This window comes from Nicotiana tabacum, chromosome 17 (assembly GCF_000715075.1).
Source record: "Nicotiana tabacum cultivar K326 chromosome 17, ASM71507v2, whole genome shotgun sequence".
Lineage (NCBI taxonomy): Eukaryota > Viridiplantae > Streptophyta > Magnoliopsida > Solanales > Solanaceae > Nicotiana > Nicotiana tabacum.
Genome location: NC_134096.1, coordinates 25,230,771 through 25,248,654, shown reverse-complemented (window position 1 = coordinate 25,248,654; position 17,884 = coordinate 25,230,771). Strand labels below are relative to the sequence as shown.

The 17,884-nt window shown below is 38.2% G+C and overlaps 1 protein-coding gene across 1 annotated transcript; it reads right to left on the bottom strand.

The window, feature by feature from the left end:
* Positions 1-5,300: 5,300 nt before the first annotated feature.
* Positions 5,301-15,108, bottom strand: LOC142171524 (cellulose synthase A catalytic subunit 1 [UDP-forming]-like). The gene is made up of 14 exons (XM_075234115.1): positions 14,647-15,108; positions 13,613-13,808; positions 13,297-13,478; positions 11,893-12,010; positions 11,622-11,811; positions 10,417-10,683; positions 9,974-10,319; positions 9,633-9,770; positions 9,424-9,549; positions 9,014-9,226; positions 8,666-8,930; positions 7,864-8,060; positions 7,426-7,776; positions 5,301-6,257 (listed from the first exon to the last, which is right to left on the bottom strand). Exons 1-14 carry the CDS (start codon positions 14,725-14,727, stop codon positions 5,670-5,672), a joined length of 3,258 nt encoding a protein of 1,085 aa, XP_075090216.1. The 5' UTR covers positions 14,728-15,108; the 3' UTR covers positions 5,301-5,669.
* Positions 15,109-17,884: the final 2,776 nt, after the last annotated feature.

The window sequence follows — 17,884 nt, the reverse complement described above, 5'->3', positions numbered from 1 at the left end:
GAGATGGGCATCGAAATTGAGATAACTTCTCCCTTACTGATCACTTCTCAATTGCAAGGTTGGTGCTCACAACTACTATAATTGTAGCACCAGCACACCAGCAACCCAAAATGAGTTCAAACCATTCTGAAACACGTTCGAAATTTACCCGAGCTCTCGGGGATCCAAACCAAACATCTAGACAACTCTAAAAATATCATACGAACTTGCTTGCACTATCAAAATACCAAAATAATATCTAGAACTATGAATCGTACATCAAACGTATGAATTTCAAAAGAAAATTCAAGAACCTCTTGATTTGCAACCAAACATCCAAATCCTGTCAAATCAACTCTGAATGAAATCAAATTTTGCAGATAAGTTTCAAATAGAAAAACAAACCTATTCCAAGTTCCAAAATCAAATTCCGAACCTGATAGCCATAAAGTCAACCTACAGTCAAACTTAGGAAAACTTGTAAACCTCGAATTGCCAACTTTCGGTAAAACAAGTCAAATCAACCTAGGGACCTCTGAATCTAATTCCAGGTATATCCGCAAGTCCAAAATCATTATACGAATATATCATAGCCATCAAAATATTGTTCTAGTGTCATTTTCACTAAAGTCAAACTTTAGTCAATATTTTCAACTTAGGCATATGTTTTCGTATTCGCGGTCCCGGTGGTGCATCCGTGATGTGTGTTTTGGGAGTTGGATCTTTATGCTCCGCGTTCGCATGTTGTTGGAAGGAAGACCTTCGTGTTCGTGATAAGTGGTCATGTTCGCATAGGGTCGGATCAGGAAAGGGTTTGTTGGCTATCGCGTTCGCAAGACGGGGCTCGTATTCCCTATGTTTTGGGGTGTTGGCTTTCGCGATCACGGGGTTTAGACGCGATCGTGCAGAGTACTTTCCTGAGCAGCAGTATTTTGTGCTTCGCGAATGTGAGGCTTGTGCCGCGTTTGCAAAGGGTACTTTGGGCAGATTATATAAGATGTTATTTTGGAATTTTTACCCATTCTTTCATATTTTAAACTTTAGACTTGTAGAGGGGCGATTTTCATGGATTTTTCATACAAAGTAAGAGGATAAATGATTTCTACCTATTTGTGTTCTAGAATCTACATGGATTTCTACACCTAAAATATGAAATTTTTAAAGGCAATTTGGGGTTTATACCTACACTCTAAGAGAGTGTATTTTGGGTTTTTGACCATCGATTTGGACCCGAATTTGAAATTTAATTATATATATGAAATCGAAAAATTATAGGTCATTGAATTTGGTATTGTTTTTGGATTTCGGACGCGCGGGCTCGGGTTGACTTTTGTTTACCTTTTGAGAGTTCTTCAAATATCGAAACTTTATGGATTGGGACCGCTTCCTATGGCATTTTTTGACTTTCGTGATTGATGTTTGGATTGGATTTACGTGATTGGAGGGCTAGAGCAAGGTTCTGATACGATTTGTGGTTGAAGCAAGCCCGGAAAGAGGTAAGTCTCTTGGTTAACCTTGTTAAGAGGGAAACCCCAAGGATTTGACTTGATTGTTATATGTTTAAAGTATTGGGTGGTGTATATACATGGTGGCGAGCGTATATGCACTTACCGAGTTTATATATGACCAGGGTAGAATTGAAATATTGTATTCTTTGTTTTGACTATATGCTCATTTGATTCATGATTTGTTTTCCTTATGTGAATTTGTTGGCTCTCTTATAGATGTTAAAAATCATGTCTAGATTAATGATTATTTATGAAGGCATGGGAATTTATCCTTGATATGTTGAATTGCTTAAATTGTCCGTAGTCATATAGAAATTCCCTGAGCACATATTCGTATGATTTTTATTAAGTCCTGGTACATCTTTTATCTATAATTCTTGAGCATATGCATACATTTGAATAAGAATACTTGATTTGCATTGAGGATTTTGGCACGAAAGGTAAAGTGTGCGGATGAGATACAGTTATGGCACACAGGATATGATGATTGGATATTTGATTATGAGTGATGCTATTAAGCTTTTCTTTGCACTTGGATTTGGATTTGTCCATCTGGAGTCAGGTGATTACCCATGTTACTTGGACCTTGTGAGCGTGATCGGTACAATGATTTTGTACCGGATCCATACATAGATTTTGTACCGGATCCATACATGGATTTTGTATCGGGTTATGGCGATATATGAATTGTGTATCATGGTACATGAATATTGTATTGGTTTGAGCAAGCATTCATATTTTTGACTCATTTAGGAGTATTCATTTAACTGCTAATTATTGCATGATACCTTTATATGCTAGTTGGGAGCCCCAACTCCTTTATTTGAGCATGCTATCTTTTAATACTATATTTGAGCAGCGTTATGAATATTTTTTGTTCTATAAAAGCGTACTTAATATCTTTCAATTGTTGATGTCTTTGATTCTTGTTATTCATGAAGTAATCTAATCTTCCAGTTCTGAGATCTAATATTTACATATGTTGTTGTAAGTATTCGGATGCATCTAGCCTCTCTACTACTTTTTTGAGGTTAGACTTGATATTTACTGGGTACCGATTATGGTGTACTCATACTACACTTCTGTACATTTTTGTGCAGGTTCTAATACAAGTATTGTGGTACCCTTTGAGCTGAGTAAGTGTGTGTTATTGGAGACTTCGTAGTGAGCTGCTATATTGTTCGACCGGCATCACATGGAGTCCCTGACCTGATTTATCTCCTGTCTAATTTTCTCTCACAGACAGTTGTGATTATATATACAGACTTATTCAAAATTTCATAGATGCTCATGTACTTGTGTCACCTAGTCTTGGGGGTGTGCTGTATTGGCCGTGTTTAGGCCGTGTTATGGCTATATCAGATATTGTTACTGATTTGGACATATTTTTGTATTTATTTATAATATGTCATTGTTAATTAAAGGAAAATACTTTATTTTGTGGATTGTGAGTCTGCTTGCTTAGCATGTTCTGCTAGGCTCTATCACGGCCTTGAGGTGGGATTTTGGGTCATTACATAAGAAGAATACCAAGGGAATAACAAAAAAATAACAATAGAATTAAAGACAAGAGATAATAAGATGTACAACTAAGTAAAATAAAATCATGTTTCTCAAATGTCGTATCCAAGTCAGTCTTAACAAGTTATGTCCTAGACGAGAATCGATATCCATTAATCAATGCAAACCATAACCATCAAGATTTCATAAATGAAAGGATAAGTAAAAGATATCAAATCAACTAGCATAGAAACAAATGTCGTGTATATATCACTAATCATCACATCACATAAACAACTGCCATACATATATCGCCCATCCTCAAAGCACGGAAGCACCCATCATGCAATATAAATATAATATCAAGAAGCAAAGCAGCACCCATTGTGCAATATCTTTCATCATCATAGCACGAAAACATCCGTCGTGCAATATCTTTCATCCTCACAATACGAAAACACTCGTCGTGCATAATCACTCTTCCTTACCAAGCATAAATAAAATAGTACCAAGCAAGGTGGGGACGATCAATACTATCAAGAAGAGTGAATAAATATAATACAACAAAAGAGAGAAATAATCATTACTTTGGCACCAATCGGCTAACCAACATCTCAATAGCCATATTACTCAAATATTTCAACAAGTCCTCAACAGGGTTACTAACAAGTAAATAATTAATCAAATAGCTTCATAACAAGTATGCATGGAAGAGTATACATGAACAAGTACAAACAACAATACGGCTAATTCAACCCCCTCCCCCCCCCAAGCATGCTATAACCTTGGTATATGCATATACACTCATCACCATGTATATACGTCGTCCCCAATACACTTAGCACGTAGCAAATAGACTCAAATACAAGCTAACTCCTCAAATCAAGGCTAACAAAGATACTTACTTTTTTTCGAAAACAAATCAATCTTCCAAGATCGCCTTTCCTTTAGAACCCCCCCCCCTCCCCCCCCCCAAACAACGAAACTGGCGAAACAACGCCTAAATAAATTAACACAAGTCTTAGGAACCTTCTAAATATAAAAAAAGGTTAGATTTGTACCTAGTTTAGAAAAAGTCAACTCGGCTTCACTTGGTCCAAATTCGAAATCGGGACCAAATCATGTTTACTCATTCTTCCCCGAGTTCAAGTATGTATTTAGTTTCAAGATTCGACCTCAATTTGAGGTCCAAATCTCCAAAAATCACTTTCGTAAGTTGTTACCCAAAACTACTCTTTGAAATCCTAAGTTTAAGGTTAAAAATCTATGGGAAACATGGAAATGAATCAAAACTAAACTAAATTTACTAACCTTTGAAGTTTAGGTGAAAGTTCTATAAAAATCACCTCTAGTTGAGCTCTAGGTCAAAAAATGGTGAAATGAGGTCAATTCCCGATTTTGTGGTTTAAATAATCATTGGGCGGACCTTTATCGCTATTGTAACTAAGGCCACGCGATCGCAAAAGCCAACGGACGCTGGCTCCTACGCGATCGCGGTCATAACCACGTGATCGCGCTTCACACATGCGCGGGCCTATGCGATCGTGTGTCATAACCACGTGATCGCACTTCACACACTCGCGGGCCTACGTGATTGCCATCCCAACCACGCGATCGCTAACTGCAGACCTGGACTCAGCTTACCCTAACGCAATCGTTGTCCCCCTCCTCGCAATCGCGGAGTACAATTTCCCCCTAAGCCCAAACTAACCTATCAATCGCGCTAACCCACTTCGCGATGGCGATTCACATCTGCTGCAATGAGTGCAAAAATGGTCAAACACTGTCCCGAAACTCACCCAAGCCCCTGGGAACCCTGTATAATCATCATCACTAGTCTAATAGTCAATACGAACTTGCTCTGCTCAAAACATCAAAGATAACATCAAAATCGAGAATTAACCATCAAACCAAAATTTTGAAGTTTCTAAAGTTCAACTTTTTCCAATTTTCTACAATAAGCGTTGAAACAACCTCGGGTTACCCGAGCCCCCAACCAAATATTCATATAAGTATCGTACGAACCTGCCGGAGTCGTAAAAACACCGATCCGAGATTGTTTGCCCATAATGTTGACCATGGTCAACTCTAACAAAGTTAGCTCTAAAATTAGAATCTCTTTCAAGACACGTTTAGATTTTCCAAAAATCGAAACTGACCAAGTTATAAATCATAAAACCAAGCTATTCATGATCTCAAATCACAAAACGGAATGCTAGAACTCAAAACGGCCTATTGGGTCGTTACAACAACCTGCACGCATGAGATGAAATGACATTGGATTTGCAGCCACACACACATACAACTCAGAAATAAGGAGATAAAAAGTGACATTGGATTTCATGTACTCATAAATTATGATATCATCACCCTTTGAAGAAAGTGACAGCCTCAACATAAACCAATACTGCACAATGAAAACAAAATCAATACTAAAATTCTCCACCTAAGCTATAGCACTTGCGCCTGAACATTTGAGACAATAAGAATATATTAACAGAAGGCAAAAAATACAGAAGTGTCGCATGTTTTCCATCCATCACACTTCCTTTCTGACAATAGGACAATGGTACAACATTACTATGAGGCCTTGCATGTGTTTTGGTGCCCTTTAAAGATCTTTAAAACTACATACAAAGCAACAATTGCCACTTAGCTTAATCAAATGGCCATCAAACATCACTAGCAGTTGACGCCACATTGACCTCTTGCAGCAGTTTTTGTGGCGTCAGATGTGAATGGATCAATGCGCACCCAAAGCAATGAGAAAATAGACGCAAGAAGAACGGACCAGACAATAACGATGGTAGGAGTACGATTCTGCCGTCCCAAAAGACCTTTGAGGAAAGGGTACAAGTGGACGATGACCCAAATGGCGAAGAAAAGCCTTCCAAATAGAGGCCCCCAAGACTGATACCCACTGTTTATGGCATATGAAACACCAGCCACTATTCCTACCATGTTCAAGATAAGGACTGTAGTTGGAGGAATGATGAGAGATGTCCATTTGAACACATAAAGCTCTGCAAAATCTCCATCCTCATCAGATGCCTTTGACGTGACTGTGAAGTTTGTGTCAATCCCTGCAAGCACTTTTAGTAGACCTTGGAAGACAGCAAACAAGTGAGCCGATGTACCACCAATAACCCAGAACTGTTCATTTCTCCACCAGTCCTCAATGCTCACACCACTCCACCTAAGCTCCAGTATACCAGTTGCGAAAATGGAAAGGAAGAGAAGAATGAACCACATGCTAGCATAGTTGCTTATCTGCCGGAGTACATGGAACAGGTGCGTTAATACAGAATTTGAAGGACAATTATGTGAATAAACATACAATGACGTAAAGATCAAGCTGACTGCATGACAGGAAGCCAGGTGAATATAAATTATCTATGGACCAGATTGATCACAACTAATTAAATGTGTAAGCATCACTCGAGGGGGCAAAATTCCACCAGAGTGGGGTAAAAGAGACCTTGAACAATGGCATCTTATCCTCTCTCTCTCAAGAGAAACAAGATCAAGTTTGATTGAAAAGATTTTAATCACTTTGGCCCACAATTTACAGTTGATTGACCCTAGGTCTTAATCACCTTGCTCTACAACTAAAAGTCATTTCCATTTGGTATTCCAAATGAATCCAGACAATGACTGTAACTCGGAAGAAATCATCACTAAGAAAACAAATCATAAATTGACTAGTTTTGCACAACCTACCGCAACCCTCCTATATTTGGTCTTGGGAATGGCAATGTGAGCAAGCTCACATCGGCGGAATTTAAGAAGACAAATAAACGTTTAAATTAGTCACAATTAGGGGTGGCAAACGGGCGGGGCGGGGCGGATTTGGACGGGTCAAAATGGGTAATGTAAAAAAGGTATTAACCCGTATTTAATATGGATAAAAAAACGAGTTAACCGGCAGATAATATGGATATCCATACTATCCATGGCATCTTGAATATTATCACTTTTGGGAGAATTCCTAGTCTTCCATACTTGGAACCCCCAATTTGAGGCTTTACAAAATGTAAAAGCTAAACCCATTAGTTATCCATTGGTTATCCATTTTCTAAGTGGATAATATGGTTCTTTATCCATATTTGACCCGTTTTTCAATAGTTTATTATCCGACCCATTTTTTAATGGATAATATGGGTGGATAGTGTTTTCTTTTAACCATTTTGCCACCACTAGTCACAATTCAAGAGAAGCTTAGAAGACGGTGAGAAAGAGAAATAATTGTATTTATTTTGACTCATCATTAGGTCAATAGACAGTCTATTTGCAAAGCTAGTACATTCAGCCCTTTTTAATAGGATTAGTAAAATATAAAATGTCATGTTAGGACTAGTAATTACTTCACTCAGCTATTTTTGATACAACTATCAGAAACAAATAGAAGTGTAAAGAAAAAGTGGAACTTTCCACGTACCTCAGGAACAATAAATTTTCCAGTTAGAAGACATATGGCAGGAAGAATGCAATAAGCAAGCAAAGGTAGTGATGTGATGGGATAAACAATAGTGTTGATATATGCTATTCTCTCCAGAAGCTTCAGTTTCCCATTGTAGCCATACCATATAGGGCAATGCCTACTCAGCAGAATTTCAACAGATCCTAAGGCCCACCGAAGTACCTGGTTTAAACGATCAGAAAGATTGATGGGTGCAGACCCTTTAAATGCTGGCCGAGGAGGCATGCAATAGATTGAAATCCATCCTCGTGCATGCATCTTAAACCCGGTCAGAATATCTTCAGTAACAGATCCATAAATCCATCCAATCTAATAGAAAAGATCAAAGCTAAATCAATGAAAAAATCAATAGATCTGAGCAAAACATATTAAAATAAAGCAAATAAATCGAGGTACCTCTTTGCCCCATTCAGTCTTGTCCTCGTACCCACAGCTAATAACATGGATTGCTTCTTTCAAAAGAGTTGCAGGATTGGTAGAAGGAGGAATGCCTCCATATTCCATAAAGGTAGCAGCAACAAATACCGGAGATGAACCAAAGCGTTTTTCTAAGCTCTTCTGTGACATTAACAGTGATTTTTCATCATCGTATCCTGAGATGAAACGCAATAAGATCAACAGAAAGCGTCACGATGAAATTATTCATGCATTTAGCAGCATGAGCTAAGAGATAGGTAAAGCAAATTGAGGACTGGAGTTGGAATATTGGCCAACTTAACCACAAACAACAGAGCTGACAAGAATTAGAGATTTGGATAGTATAGCAGCGAATGGAGGACATCATGAAAAGGTAGCCCGGTGCACAAAGCATCCCATGTTCACGAAGGGTCCGGAGAATGGCCGCACCCCCAAGGGGTGTGATGTAGACAGCCTACCCCCAATGCAAGCATTAGTGGCTACTTCCACGGCTAGAGCCCGTGACTTATAGGTCACACGGAGACAACTTTACTGTTGCTCCAAGGCTCCCCTTCATAGAAAGGCCAAATTTGATAACCCATAAACACTGCTATACATTGTGGAAAAGAACTTTAGGATACAAGAAAAGAGGTTAAAATCTTAAATGTTTCCCCACTTCTCTTTTACTTTGGGTATGGTTAAGTAGTTAGAAGCTTCAGAACCACGTCACATACATTTAATTGAGTAGGATTCGAGTAAGGAAAAAGATTTCCAAGTGATGGGACAAGTTGTAAAGACATACCTTCCACACCCTCTTCTATGTCTTCCATATTGAAAATTGGGATAGTAGATTCTGTTCTTTTTGCTGCCCTCTTCTTGTCAGTGTACTTCTTGTTTCCATTCCTTCCCTTCTTCCGTGAGCCACAACAGCTCTTCAAAATGATGTTCGGCTCCAAATCAGCCTCAGTTAATACAGGATCATACCCATATAATGCTTGCCTGTTAAAACAACATCCAGTTCCCACATACATTGGACCCTGAAGACCATCCAACCCTTTCAAGTTGATCTACAAAAGGACATCATAAAGTGAGCATTCTGGCAACCATAACAAGTAAAGAACAACATAGTGAACATGGAAGAGAGACCTACATCAAAGAAGACAATATTCCGGTTAGCATATCGATCATGCAAGTCAATGCCATCAAACCGTTGAGGGAACTGAACATAGCATGTCTTCCTTCCATAAGCAGGATCCATGAAGAAACACATAGCTTCTTTAAGTGCTTTGCTGTTGTTGAAGTAGTGATCACAATCAACATTCAAAATATATGCTCCATTGGTAAGAACAGCAGAAACTCTGATCTGAAGAAAAACAAAATGGTGCATGAGTGAAAAGAACCTTCAAACTCTAAACTAAATTGTTATAAGGATTGCAACATGATCACACTATGCGATATGGCGTATTACTCCTCTAGAAACCATGTAGATTATTATATTCAAGCTATGAACCAAATAGTTTGCTAAATAAAGTTTGTAAATAATTCTCATAAGTTGATTACCAAAGCATTCATAGCTCCGGCTTTCTTGTGGTGCTGAAAACCTGGGCGCTTCTCACGAGAAACATAAACCAGACGAGGAAGTTCATTACCATCTGTATCAAGGCCTCCACTGTGACCCAAAAAGACCTGTAAGGAGCATGAGCTTCAATCAATTAGGACAACGAAGGAAAGAGCATGAGCTTCAATAAATCGGAAATGTCAAACAGTACCTGGATCATTCCTGGATGATCCCTAGAGTTATTTCCAGGCCAAGGGGTTCCATCTTGCATTGTCCAGCCTTCTTCAGGCATTTTTTGTGCTTTCGCAACAAGTGCATTGATCCGAATTTTGAACTCTTCATATTCTCTCTGCAAAGTCAAGATTTTCAGACTTGAAGGTTTGCTTGTATTCAATATTCAAATAATCAATAAAATAGCTTCTCTACAGCACCTTGGACTCCAGCTTCTTACAACCACAAAAACCATAGTGTAATATATAAATCTAGAACGTTGGGCTCAAGCAAATGTGAAAGTACACACTAATTACCAAATGCTTAAATCTCACTCCCTACCTTCATTGCCCTACGCTCTTTCACAAAAGAAGGCTGAATCTTATCCTTTAAATAATCTATCTTTTGAGCGAAATAAAACTCAGGGGCCCGAGGCTCAATATTGAACTTCTTGCAGAACGGAACCCATTTCCTTGCAAACTCTGCAGTCTCAGAAAGTGCTTCAAAAGTTAGCATTGCTGAACCATCATCTGAAACATAACATGAGACCTTGTCGACCGGGTAATCCACAGCAAGGATGGACAACACGGTATTCGCGGTAATCAGAGGAGGTTCTTTCATGGGATCCACTGTACTAACGAAAACATCAATAGGTACTAACTGTGAAGGTTCTCCTTCTCTATCATATCTGACAAAACAAGAAAGAACATATTAGATGTAAATGAAATCTAGATAAGGATCGGCAACCTCATGCTGATACAGTTTTCACCACAAGAGAATTTTACCTCAAAGCCAGTCTGTCAAGGTATGTCTCACGATTGATGGGTGACCATTTTGGAAACTGATCCAGAAGCCAGGATAAGGCAAACCAAACTTCACAGATGACCGAGACTAGCCACAGAGGATAGGCATCGTTCACTGGATGCGTTAGACGGTATTGCATGAAAAAGCCCAAGATAATTAACCGCAGTATGATTACAACACGGTATGGGGTAAGGTGGGATGAAGGGATTGGCACCACACGACTAAGAGGTTGACGAGCATCATCAGCCCTGTCCAAGGTGTAACCAGCAATCGTCACATATTTGATTATCTTACTTCTTGCCAGCAAATATTTTACAATGGTGAAACAACAGGATATAAGCTTAGATGCAGTGTTATCAAAGGCGCGCTTAAGCCCTACAGCGAGGCTCAAAACATGTTGAGTGCTTCGCCTCGCTTTGTGAACGCTTCAATGTTGCGTCAAGGCTCTAAGACATATTTTTCCTTGCCAATGAGTGTATTCCCGAAAAGGTGATACTGAATAATTGATATTTCACTTTATCGTAAAAAAACATCAATTTTTTTGTCCATATATTTGTTATTTATGCTTATAGTTATTGGTCTTGGACTACGTATACATATTTTTACTTTTTCTTCAGTTGCGCCTTTTTTCATTAAAGCCCGCACTTTATTTGCGCTTCGCGGTTAAAGCCTCAACAGACCTTAGAGCTTTTTTGCACTTTTCGCCTGTGACAACACTGACAAGAGTGTGTTGCTCTAGTGGTGAGCACCCTCCACTTCCAGTTCGAGTCACCCCAAGAGCAAGGTGGGGAGTTCTTGGAGGGAGGGAGCCGAGGGTCTATCGGAAACAGCCTCTCTACCCCAAGGTAAGGATAAGGTCTGCGTACACACTACCCTCCCTAGACCCCACTAGTGGGATTATACTGGGTTGTTGTTGTTGTTGTTGCATGTGACAACACTGCTTAGATGCCCATGAGAAATTCACTAATCAATAAGAAGTTGCGTTGGGATAATTAAAAGAAAAAGTGTAAAACTATTATCTTTCTCTTTCCGAACTAATACGTGCATGCAAGAAATTGATAGAGAGAGCAACAAAGTTGCATAATTAATGGATACTCCAAAAAAACAATTATTTAAATCTTTCTGGGGAAGAGCTAAATTTAAAACACTTTTCTCTCATTATTCAGTTATTAGATAAGATACTCACATTTGCAATTCTTCTCCATTTGATCCTGTCCCTTCAGTGTCTCCCCCCTTCCCTTCCGTGTATCTATGGTTCATGTGAGTCATATTCTTCTCCTGTTTTAGTTTCCAACCTTCTACCCTCTCCTTCCAATCAACACTTCCGAGCCCATAAGAGTTCAAGTCCTTTGAGGGGTCCACGATCCTTACAGGAACTGGAAAAACATGTAAAATAGTTTCAGAAGAAAAAAGAATGATAGGATTTCATCAAATGGAGACATTGAAACAAGTTGTACCTGGCAATCTAGGATCAACATAAGGCAACGATGCTTGCTTGTCTCCTGGACCCAGGGGTCCTGACATACTTCTTACAGATTGTGTGTCTGGTGTGGCACTTGGAATCTCACCAGATACCTAACATTATCAGATATGTTCTCTTAAGTTCAATAAATTTTTAACATTAAGTTCAATAAATCGAATAAATTCATAAATAAAAGAAAACAAAGAAAGAAATTTACGACACACTTGCCCACAGATCGTGTGTCTGGTGTGGCATCTCACAAAATACCTAAGATCAATTATGTTTTGAGAAGTTCAATAAACTCATAAAACACAACAAAGAAAAGAATTACGACATAAAAAGGCATTTCCCTAGTCCAATAAGATTTTGAAAATTTTCAAATAAAGGAATTACGACATAAAAAGGCATTTCCTTCACTTAGTAAGATAAGTGTAAAACAGAAAGTGGCCTTCACGGGACACAATCCTTACATGAGGGAGAATAATTTAACAGAGTCAGAACAACTAGTCCTTTTCATTCCTTGGCAGTAACAGTTCTTTAAAGTATTAATTCCTGATAACTTCAAAGAAATAATCGTACAAACTTCATAAAAAAAAATGCACAAGTATTAAGGAAAGAAGAAGCTAAAAAATAAGGATAGTTGTACATTTTTGGTTCCTACCATAATCAAAAGGAAATAAATGAAGCTTCTAGTGTTTGCTTCAGCATATATTTCACAGCAAAGCAGTGTTTGCTTCAGCAGATATTTCACAGCAAAGCAGTTGCAGATAAATTATTTGAGTATAGATCTTTGTACTTAATTAGCCTTTACGACAAAAATGAAAGATGTATACAATATAGATGGCCCTTTGGAGTTCCTTCACACTCTACAGGATCTATAGGATACTCTGTTATTTTTAATAACCGCACTTTATATGTATCAGCACTCTCTATCGCTGTATCAATAAAATCTTGTTATTTATCATAGAAAGAAGAAGAAGAAGAAAACAATTGTTCACGGGCCATATTTAAATTCAAAATTCATGAGCCAACAGAACAATGATACAAGTAATGTACAAGCCCCTGACGTATGGTGGATGATGAAGAGAAACAATTAGGCATAGATTCAAAAGCAGAATCTGAAAAAAATATTTTTTGATATTCTGATAGAAGCTACCATGACTAATATTTTTTGAGAGCCTTATTTAACTTCAGTACATAATATTAGGAGGGAAATGCAACCTAGCCACAAGAGCAAGTGAAGCAACATTACTTCATCAAAACTAAAAGGCGTAACTGAACAGTGGCGCCTTGATAGCTTCAAGGGTTGTAGCGTCATTTACCATATTAAAACATATTTGAAGTATGGTAACATAATGTACAATCATGAAGGACGAGATAAGCACATATTGTCACTTACAGACTGCCCATTTGTGAGAAGAGGGATTGGGTGCTGAGGGTCGTGTCTGGAGGATGAAGACAAAGAAGCATCTTCTCCCTGCCACTGGCGTCTGGCCTTGCTATTGCCTTGGGCATAATTGAACTCATTGTCGATGTCATCAACATCATCTTCATCGTCATCTCCATCCACTCGTGGACACCCTAATATTTGCACAACCAATTAGCTAATGTTCATCTTAGAAACAGAAATAATAACTCAAATGAAGCAGGAAAAGAAATAATAACTCAAATGAAGCAGGAAAAGAATCTTAGACAACTTATTCAGGAAATCTCACCCTTATGTCTCTTGTATCTTGTCTTGCACTGGGGACATGATTGATTTCCATCTTTGCGTTCATACTCGTAACAAGACCGGCAAACGGGAAATGCGCACTCATTACAAGCAACAAAGACATCACCAATGGCATTAAATCCGACAGTATCGCCACAAATTTGGCAAATCTGACTGTTCAGAGGCTTAATGGGTTGAGGCTGCATTCACAACAATCAATTAGAACAAACAGGAATGCAATGAATTGAACAATAAGTACCCACAAACCTACTGAAGTTTCAATTGTACATTAATTGAATTCAGAGGCTGATTTTGGAAGGACAGTATTCGCAATCAAGTATTAATCAGATTCAACCATTTGGTGATCAGTGTTGTATCAAGTAGCCTAAAACTAAGGATAAAGCATGCCTATCTTTCTCCAAAGTTTTGCATTTTTTCCAGAGAAAATTATGTCGAAACATATAAGAATTGACAGCAAAAAGGTGAAAAACAATGAGATCTATCCTAGCATTGTCGGGACACATTTAGTACACCTTATAAATGATCAAAATTGTAACAAAATCAGATCAAGCTCAACTATAAAAGTACCTTATTAAACAACTACTAAACTCGAAAATACTGAATCTCCTACTGAATCACATAGAATCCTGATATTGACCTAAAGCTCAGTCTACACTTGAACCAAGACTCAATGTGTAACCAAATTCAAGTAAATTTGCGAATTTAGATTCTCAAGAAAGCAAATCTGAACACTGACCCAACACCAACAGTGCTTCACTGTTACATCATCAAAAAGAAAACTAATCTGAACACTTCAAATTCAAGATGATCAAATTCCCTATCCTAAATCAGCTCCATGATCCCAACTTTTTTACAAAATCTCACTGCACACTCACACATTAGATCTGAACACCACATTCGATTGAAATTTATTAGAAATTCAGGAACTGAAAAAGCAGAAGGAAAGATCCTAACTCTCACTATAAAGAAAAAAGTTTTTAACTGAAAATATCAAAAGGGTACTTTCCAAAAGCATACCCCACTATCAGAGTCATAGCGAATTCGAACCAATTCATTCCTCTTGTGTGATCCAGCAACCATTCCTGCACTTGCCTCCATTTCTCTCTAACTTCTGGGGGGTTTAATACATGAAAGATCAAGGGGAAATGGAAAAGGATATTTGGGTATGACAGTCAGCTATGAAGCAGCGGAGCATTTCTTTGCTTCTCTGCCAATCAACTGGTCATCACTGCTTGCTGCTTTCTCTTTTATTTATTTTTTCCGGAAATTAGTTTTTGTCGGAAGTCTTGATTTTTGTATTACATTATGAGGATTTTTAACCGGCTTGACCGGTACCCTTGAGCCGGCAGCTGTTTCAGATCTTGGACTGGCTGTTACGCTTCAGATCTTGGACTGGCTGTTACGCAATACTGGGAAAGCAAACAAGGTAAAAAGAGGAAAAGAAAAAGGAAAGTTTAGCTTTCTGTTTACCATTTCTCTAGGAAAAAGAAGTCATCTTTAGTTCACTATTTTAATATTTTGTTTGAAGTTCAAATACTGAATCTCATCTTTTTTTTATTTCTAGGGTATTCATTAGTTGTAAATACTCATAACCAAATTAATGTTAAAAATACTCATGATCGAATTAATATTTTAAATATTAAAGGTTAGTAATTTAAAGGACTAAAACAATATTTGATGTCCAACAACATATCACGACCCGAAATCTCAACCGCAGTGTCGTGATAACGCCTAACGTCCAGTTGATAGGCAACCCAACATTAGTATACAACTAATCATTTATAGACCAATTTGAAAGCAATATAATAAGAATTAAAAGTGAATTTTTTTTAAAATTGATATAATAACTCCAAAACGCTGACTAGCCAAATCCCGGAATCTGATGTAACAAGTACATGAGCATGCTATAAGTGCTACGACCAATGTCGGAATAAAACACAATTGTTCGAAACAAAATAAATAGTAAAGCTAGTTATGGAAGGGGACTTCAGGGACTGCAATCGTCGTGCACGTCTACCTCGAGTCTCCAGATATAGATATGATCAGAGCAAAAACTCGGTTAGACACTGCTGGGACCAACATCAGAATCTGCACAAAAAGTAAAGAAATATAGTATGAGTACAACCGGCCCAATGTACTCCGTAAATGTCGAGTCTAACCTCGACGAGGTAATGACGAGGCTATGACAAGACACCTACTAAAATCTTGTGTAGATATATACATAAAGCAACATAAATAACAAGTAAAGCATGTAAAATAATAACGGGGAGGGAACATGTAGAAAGGGGGTTAGACCAAACAGTACGTACAAAATCACCAAGTATCCTCTTTCCAGAATAAACAACGATGCAGCCAAGTAAATTCACAAATCCGGAAATCAAGTAAAAGCAATGATCATCAAATGGCACGGCATCACCCTTCGTGTTTTTACTCTCATCCTCACCATGTAATATAATAAATGCAATGGCACGTCATCACCCTTTATGATTTTACTCTCATCCTCACCATATGATACGATAAATAAAATGGCACAACATCACCCTCCGTACGTTTACTGCCTTTCTCACATGATATGATAATGATATTAAGGCAATCAAGTGCACGGCATCACCCTTCGTGCTTTAATCCTCACAATCACTTAATCAATGATAACAATATGTAAAATAAGGCACGGCAACACCATTCGTGCTTTTCACTCTTCCTCACCAAGCAACAACAATAATCCAAAGTATCACTACAAGGTGGGATGCAAATTTCAACTCTAATCGTGGTGTTATGATAAGCAAATTCAACTTCCAACATCCCAACAACTTCAAATTAATCAATAAGCATGAAAGCGAACAATCAAAGAATAACAATCTAACTAATGCAGAGAAGGCATGGTAAAAAAAGCAACATGGTACAATAAATCAATTTCCTCCTGCATGTTTTAACCCATGACGACGCATATATACTCGTCACCATGCATATACACCGTCTCCACACGTAATTCACATAGAAAATAGATCAAAAAGTCTTAATTCCCTCAACTAAAAGTTAAACACCACACTTACCTCACTCTGCAACAAATTCAATCAATCAACCACGACACTGCCTTTCAAATAAGCCTCCAAACCAACCAAATCTAGCCAATTATCGATCAAACAATTCAAAAAAAAAAGCTTTAGAAACTACCCACAGATGAAAAAGGTTCAATTTTGATTAACAAAAGTCAACCTCGGGCCCGCTTAGCCGAAATTAGAGATTCGGGGCAAAATTTGATTACCCATTCATTCCCTAGACAGGTTATGTGATTCGTTTCGAAATTCGACCTCAATGTGAGATCTAAATCTCAATTTTACAAAATCCCTAAATTCTACCCAAAATCCCTAATTTCTACCATGAAATTCATAGATTTGATGTTAAAAACTAATGAAAAGTAATGGGAAATTGATAGAAAATGAATTAGAGTTGCTTACCAATGAATTTGGGAAGAAAAGGTTCTTCAGAAATCGCCTTTAGAGTGTTTGGGGTTGAGAAATGGTGTAAAAAGAGCTAAGTCTCATTTTCCCCTCTTTTACCCAGTTGTAGGTGTCGCATTTGCGAACACTTATTCGCAAATACGATGCCTGCAAATGCGAGACACTGATCGCAAATGCGATCAGTGCATTAGACCACCAAATGTCACAAATGCAAGGAGTCCCCTCATCGCAAATGCGAGCTACGCTTCGCATTCGTGAAGCTGTCGGCCCCCAACTCCAAATGGCAAAAGCGACTCAAAGGTCAAAAATGCGAACACATGGGTCCACAGATGCGATCAGATATTCGCAAAAGCGAAGTACCAGCTCACCAGCCCCTTATCGAAAATGCGAGATCTGCACACCTAAAGCACCAGCAGTTTGCACCAGAAATCCTAAAACTAACAAAACTCATCTGATACTCACCCGAAACTCACTCGAGCCCCTCGGGCTCCAAACCGAGCATGCACACAAGTGTAATGACATTATACAAACTTGCTCGCTACCTCAATTCATCAAAATAATGCCAAATAACAAGAATCAGTCATCAAAAATTAACAAGTTTCAACTTAAACCTAATTTGCACAATTTCACACATAATGCGCCGAAATGCATTCGTGTCACCCAGGACCCAAACCAAATGTGAGTACAAGTCACATCATAAGAACCTACCGGAATCATCAAAATATTGATTCGAGGTTATTTACTTCATAAGAAAATACACACACCATATAAGCCACATCTAGAACCTTTCGGTA

Coding starts and splice junctions, on each gene's coding strand:
- LOC142171524 (XM_075234115.1), bottom strand. CDS start 14,727: ATGGAGGCAAGTGCAGGAATGGTTGCTGGATCACACAAGAGGAATGAA. Junction 13,479..13,612: donor AAGATACAAGAGACATAAGG/GTGAGATTTCCT, acceptor TGCAAATATTAG/GGTGTCCACGAGTGGATGGA. Junction 6,258..7,425: donor GAAAATTTATTGTTCCTGAG/GTACGTGGAAAG, acceptor GTACTCCGGCAG/ATAAGCAACTATGCTAGCAT.